We start from the raw sequence: 10,261 nt of genomic DNA, 5'->3' as shown, positions 1-10,261 counted from the left end.
AAAAAAAGAGTGGTGCACGACCTGATCTAAATCCTGGCGCGCCAGTGAGATCTACGTCATTTTGACGTCACATTGTCGTGCAACAGGTCGGGAACGGCGAGTATACAAGACGCTTAACAAAGACAGGTTTTGGTGAGTCTTATCTTGTTTTTCTACAGTTTGCAATTTGTTTTATCTGCTAGGTAAAATGACTGGTTTTGTCAATGGAGTCACAGATTACCTTTTTTAAGTTTTAAGTCCTGTAAAATATTTAGACTTGTACCCTGCAGTAATTCATACAAGAGTGTGTATTTTGGCAGGAGAGTTTGGACAGGAGAGCTACTCTTTATCCCCAGCATGAACAAAATTCTGATGTTTAGATGCACTATTTAACCAGTGGTGGGACACCTCAGAAAATGTCACTGAGATGGATGAAACCCAAAGCTGCTCTGCTGGCATCACTCACTAATGTTTGCTGTCAGTATGAATGTCATTAATTAAAGCTGCTGTCTGCTTTTTTTAAATAATTGTGCTGCTCTGCGGTTCCCTTGCTGTTTTAATAAAGCATGATGGGTTACAATAAACTAAGACGGGCTTATTAGAGTTGTGATTGGTTCATCAGCAATATTGGTAGTGTTCTAAAGAATTCATATGACATGTTCCATAAATCCTCAGTAGTATATAGGATGTTGTTTAATGGTGTAACCCTGTTGATCTATCCTTGAAATCAGAGCTGGCTAGTGGGTCAAAACTGATGTTAAATGAGCTTCAAAATTATTATTTTAAATTTCACCTAATACATTTCATACAGTATTTACTTGTATATGAACAGTGCAGCAGAATTTTGCATCTCTTTTAATATTTTTCAACTGTTTGCATGTGTTAATGAGCATTTGTGCTGCATGCTATGAAGCTTAAAGCTGCAGTAGGTCATTTTTATAAAATCATTTTTTGTCATATTTGCTGAAACTGTCACTGTACCCAGACAGTAGTACATGAGACAGATAATCTGGGAAAACAACGAATCACCAAATATGAGAAAAAAGTTATGTTTATAAAAGTTAATTCCTGCAGCTTTAAGGAAGATACTATAACTGGAACCGAGCTGTTGAATGGTGAAGACAACTGCAGTCAATACTATATTACACTAACAGGGTCTAGCTGAAATGCCTGTCAACGATATTATCTCATTACAGTGACAAGCCTGCTAAAATTGCACAGGTTTATTGAGTAGTGTACACAGATAACGACAGAGAAGACACTCTTTTTACTAAAAGACGGAATGTATCCTACTCCTGAGTTCAAGAACCCGCTGAACAAAAGCATTTTACACAGTCTGCGACACACATTGCTGCCAGCAGTTTCCACTATCACAATTACAGGTATTCAATATTTCCTGCTTAATGCTTGAATTACTGGATTAGTCGCTGCATCTTTAACTATTATAAAGGAGTTTGTCAGTGCAAAATTAACCAGAAATGAGCGCTTCTGTTTGAATGATTATGATTATAATGACATTAGGAATGTTTTCACTGCCCTGTTCAAGGAAGCTTTGCTCAAATCCACCAAACTTTGTGAACATTTTGCTTACACATCCATCACCAAAAATGCAGACGGTTCTCTTGTAGAACTGGGATAAAAATTAATCAATAAATAATTAATGTTCAAGAAGATGAAATAATGTATCTATTTAGACATCTTGATTTGTATCCCTGTACCCCTTGCATCTAGTATGTAAGAAAATATCCAAAAAATATCCTATTAGGATATTTTGTTTTGTGATACTGTATTGATTTTAAAAATCATTTTACATTAGGGGTGTTGCGATATACCGAAACTGACAATAACTGTGATATTTAAAGTGTTCATAGTTCAGCATCTTTTAAATCATTTTCTTTCTGTTCTCACTTTGTGGTTCACACTCCAACATAGTAGATGGCAGTAATTTTTGGTTACAATTTGGTGAAAAAGATACAAAACACAATAAAAGTTAAAGATTAATTCGACTGATTTATTTAATTTAGTTTTTTTTTTTATTGCGATAATATCATTATTGTTAATTCTTTTGGCCCACAATAATCTAACATCAAGACAACCCTATTTTACACTATACCTAACTAGATTACATTTCAGTTAACAAGTGGAAAATCACTTCAGTGTGATTCAGATTATACTGCGTCAGTCATAGGTAACACCTCAAGTAATTCAATAAATGAAAACATCTCAACCCAGGCCCTTTCTCCAGTCACGTAGCGGCAAAGCAGCAGCAGCAGCAGCAGCAGCAGCAACAGCAGGACAGAGTTTTTTGGGTCATGTTCAGTTTAGTTGCAACTGTTTTTACTTGTTCCTCCAGAAATTCCAAGATTAGAGATAAAAACTCACTCACACTGGATCTCCATGCATTTCCATCTCTACGTTTTCACAACTGTTCTGAACACAACCCTGAAAAAAGACATTTTCAGAAATAACAGAGGAAGTATCGGAAGAAGAAAAAGCAGGAAGCAAAGCATGCTGGGATGACTCACACATGGCCGTACCAGACTGAGAATGTCTGCTGGAAGCCTCCGTCGTAGCCTGCCTCCCAGGACACATTGGCCCAGGTGGAGGATGCCACTACATGGACGGTGGTGGGGGCGTGGGGGCTTGTGCCTGCAGGCAGGGAAAGCAGTGAGAAAGGTGTTGTTAAAAGGGCACATTAGTCACCGAGTAGCCTTGCTGTGATACAGTGCATTCATTTTTCTTGTCAAATACATTTACTGTGAGCTGGACCCAGTAATGTGTTTTTACGGAGCTAGAAACCCAATGCAACATCTTATTGGAAAAAAATAAGAGAGAGAACATTACAGGTCACATGCTCCAATAGGGGATTAATAAAGTATATATCTTCTTCTTCTTCTTCTAATTCTCCAGTCACATTTCTAAATATGTATTTTTGCTAATTTCCGGTTCCATTGTTTAGGTACTGTACTGGAGCCAAAGTAACAGGAAACCAATCAGGAGCCAGTTCAATACATACAGTCATTGTATTGCTCTGATTTGGAAATGAGGAAGTACAGTGGTTAGCAAGGACAAAGTGTGAAATTTACCACAGACATTCAAATATTTTAGAAATTTAACATTTTGATCTTGAACTTGAACTTAATCTGGAACAAAATCATTTTGCTCCTTGAGTGCTTGCAGTGTGTTATCCTGAGCAGTTGTAAATTCATGGAAGAGATGCAGGATTGCCACCAGTACAATCACTACTTACCACAGCTAAAATATACCTCTTAGCTCAACCGCTAATCAGCTAACTAACTACAGCTAAAAACAGCTGCCAGCAACAGTTTTCATTTCAGGCGGCAGCTAGAAATGAAAAGCTGCTTTTCCCTCCCTCTTAAGAACCCATTGTTTGTAAAAAATATTATCATTGCACACTAGGGATTAGATGGTATATGGTATGACATGAAATCAAAAACACTTGTGTTTTAATTTTCATTATTGGGATAATAGATCTTTTTCACAGTAGCCATTTTGTCATGAAATAGTAACACGTGACTTAAAAAAGTTGCCTAGTTTGCTAACGCTTTTGCTAACGCTAAAGTCCTGCATTGATTTCCTGATTGAATTCTGAATTGGTACAAGGGGGACAAAGAGATTCTGATGTACTATATATACTATATATATTTATGTAGGTTTCTATATGTATATGTGTTTTTGTGTATAACTGTACATGTTGGGTACCTATGACTTGGACGTGCGTGCTGGCAGTGATGCTCGTGGCAACGTTGGTGGCGACACACTCCCACTCCCCGTGGTCCTCCTTTGTCAGTGACTTGAACTGTAAGCTGCCTCGGGGCAGAACATTGTGCTTGCTTTTACTGGGCTTCCCTACCTGCAGTAGAGAGAGTCAGCCAGTGAGAGAGAGACGGAGAGAGGTGCACAATAGGTTGGAACGTGGAGTCCAAAATTCACAACCTTGAAAAAAACATGCATAATACAGTAGGGACAGCTTAACAGCTATTAAAAATATCAATCTGCAATCTCACATCTGCTACAATAATACTGCTTTCAGTATCTGACTAATGTATCAAATTTTACAGAATGATGAATTATGAAATTCATAAGTGGGAGACAAAAACAATAGCTAATCACACAATAGTAAACGAGCAAGATTAAATGTGCCTCATAATCAAGCAAAAAACTGGGAGAATCTAATATGTTCCCTTGATTGCTTATTTTATAGACATCATTAAAATGTGATTAAAAACACTAAAATGACATACTGTAGTTTGAGTAATTAAAATCTGCGCCCAGTACAGGCACAGTTTTCAGAATGAAGATTTCTCAATGGAAAACACTGAATGCGAAAATAAAGCAACATGAAGTGGTGATTCAAAATCAACCTCTCAGTAAATTACACACATGCTGCTAACGGCCGTATTGCGTTACCCAGCCTGAACACTGACTCGTTGAAGTTTATAGAACCGTAACACACTGGAATGATTTAGCCCTTGATATTTGCCTAATTAAAAATAAATTATTCCTTAAAAAGAATATGCAGAGGTATTGGCATGCAGATGACAGAGTGAATGCTATTTGCTTCATATTCAAACAACACCTATATATAGATTTTTAATTAGTATTCTATCTTAATGTATGTACAGTTATGACTGGCTTTGAATTGTATATGATTGTACGCTTTAAATGTAATATTATGTATATTAATTAAATTAATGTTTATCATGTAATGTGCTATGCATTGTCAGAGTATTGTCAGTTACCTCAGGAAGATTAGCTGATCACCATGGCATCAGATAATGGGAAAAATAAACAAAATAAAGGCATAGGCAGGGGGTGTACGGTGTGGAAGGTGTCTTACCTTCCTCCATGTGATATTGGGAAAGGGGTCTCCCTCTGCCTCACAGGGGATGACCAGTTCTCTCCCAGCCTCTTGCCTGTACTCCCCTCCAGGAACCACTGAGAATTTGGGAGGGTCCTACCCAGCGTGAAACGGCCAAGAAAAAACAGATGAGCTGCTTAGGAGAACCTGCAATGCCCCCTGGATGTGTCAGAGCTGTTTGGCTGTTATGGGCTAATCTATATGCATAGTTACGGTGGGCGTACCTTTAGCACCAGGGGAGCGGGAGGGGACCATCCCATGGAACCCAGGGCATTGTAAGGCATGCAGGTATAGGTGCCAAGAGAGTCCTCTGTCACCTCTGCCACACGGATGCTCCCATCGTCCATTTGGCTCCAACCAGGGTACTGTGGATGTAGAAGTCACGGATTGTGTGTAAGGAGGAGTTTTATTGTTTAGAACAATAATGGTTCCAATCAATAACTCAGGGAAACCTTTCACTCAGATAAGAGATGGAAAGATGAAGTAAAAAATGGAATCCAAGTCACTCACTTTATCTATCCGGAGGGGGAGGCCATCTTTCTTCCACTTAACCAGAGTTACGGGAGGGTTGGCATCTACGGGACAGCGGATGAAGCCCGGCAGACTAATGGCCACATAGATGACAGATGGCATGTTAACCACACGGGCAGGATCTGGCGAAAAACACAGAGAGAGAGAAAACAGCGAGAGTGATGAAACGTCTCTTTGTAGTTTTGAAAACCTGGTGCCTGGCGATTGTAATAGCAGTGTGGAGGAGATTGGGAAATCACACAGTTTGTGGGAAGTGGGCTCATCATAAAATGACTAGAAGAGTGCACTCAGCAAGCAACAGATGTTGAAGCTCCTACCTCAATGCCCCTACACCTGCCAGCTACAACCAGCAGAGGTTTGCAAAGGTTTAATAAAGATTTTGTACAGTTTTCTGTAAGATGCACGGAAAAATGTAATGGTAATGTAACCAAGCACCCTGTGTTTGGCCTACAGGGCTGTCCATGCCAATACAATAACAATAACTAGAACAATAACTAGAACAATAACACATCATAATTAAAACAGCCCCCCTTCCCTCCACCTGGCTGGAAAAATGCCACTGACAGTCAGATTTCAATATAGAGTGGTATAATAAGAAGGTTCGCTGCAACATTCTGTGGGTTTTAAGAAAAGGACAGCATCAAATGCATAATAAGCTTTAACACTTTCTTTATATAAGGGCTGCACAATTAATCAAAAAATCGAAATTGCAATATGGCCAAGTGCAATATACAAATTGCAAAAGCTGCAGTTTTTTTCATAAAAGGTAATGTGTGTGACAGAACAGCATTATAATGAAGTACAGTAGTTCTGCAGAGACGCACTGGCCTTCAAATCTTGTTTTCCAGATGTATGTTTGTTCGGTATGGACAATCAAACAAATTCACGTCATCATGATTTTAATAGTTTTCAGTGAAAATTAAATTTGGGATGCAAAAATGAAACTGGCACACTTGAGTTGAAGGAAATTTAGAGGAAAGCGGGCAGATCATTTCCATATATTCTGCAGTCTGCCCGGCCATTCGCTAATATTGGTGCGAGGTAATTTGAACAATAGGGAAAATATTTGGTGATGAAGTTGATTGCTCTTTTTCTGCAGTCTATTTGGGCAATATTGCAGCTCATTTACTGACACAAGACAAATATGTATTAAAAATACTATTAGCAACCAGCAAGAAAGCTGTAATGTGAACACAGACCGGGCCTCAAAACACTGCAAAAAAGGAATCTTAAGAAAATAAAAAGGCCTTGTTTCTGGGAAATGAGTCTAATCTTTTGTCTAAAAAGAAAAAATATCTTGTCAAGCATGTTTTGCATTAGAAAAGTAATCTCGGTTTAAGAAAATATATCTAACTTCGTCTTAATAAGATATTATTTTTAAGAGAAAGACCACTTGCACAACCTCTCAGTTTAAGAGAAAGTTGTCTTGTCTCAGTGTTGGAAATGAAGCAGCTGTTTAGTTTTTCATTGTTTTAATAAAAAGGCTAAACATAAGAATGCTTCTGGTGTCAAAGTCACTTCACTTCAAAGTCACTTATTTGTATCCTGCTGTTTGAAGAAACTGTGTCTTATTGGAAGATGTGATTAGATTAAAAAGGTTCACATTCTCCGGCGCCTGGTTAGCTCAGTGGGTAGAGCTAGCGACCCATGTACCAAGGCTGAGTNNTGTGGCCCTTTGCTGCGTGTTATCCCCCCTTTCCTGTCTGTCTCCAGCTGTCCTATCAAATAAAGGCATAAAAGCCGAAAAAAAAGGTACACATACTTAAATTCAGATCAATAATGTGACCAGAATGCTTATTTTAAGAATCTTAAATAAGTTTTCAATGCTTGTAGTAAACACACTTTCCATAAGCTTACATTTTTGGCACTTTGTCTGGTTTTAATGAATTCTAGCCAAGCAAAACTGTATAAGGCTACTGGCAGAGTTTTTGCTCAATACAAGTAAACTGCAGTGAAACACCAACAAGATAGATATTGTGACTAGTGTTCAAAGTATGGAGAGAATTACTTTTTTATATACATTTTAAAATATTAAAAATATTTAGTGTTTGTGTTCATTATTATTATTTTTATTATTATTTTAAACCACATTAAACTGTATTTTGTTATAGACAGTATAAACTGCATTATATCGCACCATAAGTGACCTGCCTGACCTCAATCAGTCTAATCAGATCAGGTCCGATATGTTTGAGTTTTATTACTATCTCTGCTCCACTTTAGTGTCTGTCCTTTCACACTTTCCTACTCTATATTTGAAGTCATAAATAATTGGGATTTGATATGGTCCATCTATACCTCTTGGGCAAACACAGGAGCACAAGAAAAAAAGGGAGTCCATTTGGTAGAGAAAGGGGGCTAAGAGGGGGAAAAGAAGGTGTGTGGGGGGGGTTCTCCTTCCTAAATCCTGAATTCTGGAGAGGGGAGAGAGCAGCGTGGTGATTAAATGAGGTCAAGGAGAACAGCTTCAAAGTAGGCACTGGGTGATAAGGAGGAGAAATGGTGTGAGTGAGAGGAGGAGGAGAAGGAGGAAGAGGTGGGGGTGTGCAGAGCGATAGAGGAAGGACGAGCCAGGCTGAGCACGAGCGTGGGAAAGAGGACAGGTGAGAGAGAGAGATGTGACTGGATGACGTAAGGTAGAGAGGAGCTGGCGGGGGAGAGAGGAAGATGAGGCGGTGAACACAATGAAGTTGGCAAGACGCAGCAGGAGGCATTCATCTGGCATACAAAGAAGGGGAGATGAGAGAGTGAACGAGTGAGCGAATGACTGCGTGACAAGGTGAGATAGAGCGGTTGAGCTGTGGCAAGAGATCGATCGGGCCGCACTGTTGCCAGAACAACTTTGTACTACAAATGATGTCCTCTGAAGTCCTAACCGCCGGCCCCGGCAGCGCTCCGCCATACAGAGCCCAGAGGAGCACCGCCACCGGCACCACAGACGAGTATATCAGCCAAGTTTCTAAATATAGCCCTCAGACAGCGCTATCGCTCACGACACGCTGGTTCCCACTGCAAGATGCTTTGGGGAAGTTATTCACTGGCAGGCGTTTCAGGAGAGGAAGACAGAGGGAGGACAGAGAGAAAGGGAGGCTGTGGGAGAGAGATTTAAACAGAATGAGGCAGAGGAGAGAGAAAGGGCATGACAGAAGACTGGAGAAGAGCGAATGTTGAGAGAAAGAGATAAAGAGAGGGGAAAAAAAGGAAAAGATGAGAATAAGAGGAAAGAATCGGCCAGAAAGACAGAGAGAAAGAGAGAGAGCCCTCTGCAGTCTGATGGAGAAAAGTCCCTGGTCTTACAGCAATGATGTAATCTTCTCCCTCCCTCTCACAACTGGTGTTGCCTGCCTCTGTTCATCACACACACACACACACACAGAGACTCTCACGCCTGCACACCACAATCTAATGTACAGCCATCAGAGGAGGCAGGAGAGCGAGGGAATGCAAAATGTCTGTTGCCTTGACTACTGCCAGTGGCCGGTCACCGGTCGACGAGGCTAAAATCTCAGAGCTCGTCCCGCCTCTGCCCGTCTGCTCCAAATAAGAGCCAGATGCTTCTGCAAAGTGAAAAATTTGCCAGGCGTCATCTTTCTAGAGCTCGGAGTGACTGATGGACTGAATGAGTGTTTTATGGGAGGAGAGAATAAGGAGGCGGCAACCCGTGATGAAGACAGAGGGAGGGAGGGATGGAGATGTGTTGGTGTGCATATGAATATATATACATAAATGAGTACAAATGAGAAATGAAGCGAGAGAGAGGGAGAGAAGGGAGAGGCAGTGGAGAGAGGGGGAGCAGGAGGGAGATGGAGTAAGTAAACATGCAAAACAAGTGTGTTTGTGAAAGCAAATGGGTGTTTTGGGGGTGGGGGGATTAGGTGTTTGGCTGAGAGGTGGGATAGTGTTAGCCTGGAGACTGGTGGAGTGTCCAAATCAATTCCACAGTGCAGAGGATGCACCATTTTCCAAAATAAGTTGGTTTCTGGACATGCAATGCGAAGCAGTGTCACATCTGAGACTCCTGTTACAGACTAGCTTCCGAGTTTGGATAAGCCTTTGGTTAGCACCGGGGTCCCTTCTCAACAAGGTGGAAGGATTAGTCATCTCACACATCATACTGTTGAGCTACTACTGTTAAAGCAGTTATAAAGACCAAAACCCCTTAAATGCAACAGTATGTCCTACTTTCTTCAACAGAAGCCTTTTGGTGTTGCAACAGAGTTATTATTGGAGCTGTGGAAGTTTGTTTTGAAGCCAACTATTTTGTCTGATGAAGTCCAGTAGCTGCACAAAATCATGCTAATGGGGCATTGGGAACAAATACACTGATATTGGTAATCAAGATAATCTTTTTGCTATGAAGGCTTTTTCAGGCAATCCACACAGAAAAAGCACTTCTAGAAACATTTTTGTCACTCACCAGATGCTTCCATTTTATGAAATGTATCAATCTGCACTGAGACCTCTCTCTCTACATACTCTGCCATGTTTCTTTCCTTTGAACCTCAAACATGATTAGACCATTGGATTAAGGCATATGCAGTAGTTGAGGTGGCCTTGGCTTTTAAGTGTGAACCTATACCCGTTTTGAAGCCTCAAGTTTGACATTACTATCACCATGTTGTTTTTTTGCAACCAGCAGCTGTGATGTACTGCGAGTTGAGCTACACTTGGTATCAACTTGTCTGTAGAAGGAAACAATGGCCTGGTCACACATCCTCATATTACAGACAGTAAACTAAAATATTACAGACAGTAAACTAAAATATGTTTGTATGTTAAAAGATTTTAGGCAAGAAATAGTCACTGCAGTAACACAATGTTGATTCATATCTGATCATCACTGCCTATTTTGACAGTTTGATCTGAGTT

The 10,261-nt window shown here is 40.2% G+C and overlaps 1 protein-coding gene across 1 annotated transcript in view; it reads right to left on the bottom strand.

The window, feature by feature from the left end:
- Positions 1 to 10,261, bottom strand: part of LOC118332029 (protein turtle homolog B-like) — a gene marked incomplete in the record, with an annotated part of 123,289 nt that overhangs the window by 37,761 nt on the left and 75,267 nt on the right. Inside the window, 5 exon segments of the mRNA XM_035667158.1 lie at positions 2,517 to 2,628; positions 3,703 to 3,853; positions 4,841 to 4,957; positions 5,086 to 5,226; positions 5,372 to 5,514. Of these exon segments, the coding sequence (XP_035523051.1) occupies positions 2,517 to 2,628; positions 3,703 to 3,853; positions 4,841 to 4,957; positions 5,086 to 5,226; positions 5,372 to 5,514 (664 nt within the window).

This window comes from Morone saxatilis, unplaced genomic scaffold (genome assembly GCF_004916995.1).
Source record: "Morone saxatilis isolate NCDOM2014 unplaced genomic scaffold, NCSU_SB_2.0 Contig20, whole genome shotgun sequence".
NCBI lineage: Eukaryota > Metazoa > Chordata > Actinopteri > Moronidae > Morone > Morone saxatilis.
The sequence above is the reverse complement of the archived record's forward strand: the minus strand, read 5'-3'. Positions and strand labels throughout refer to the sequence as shown.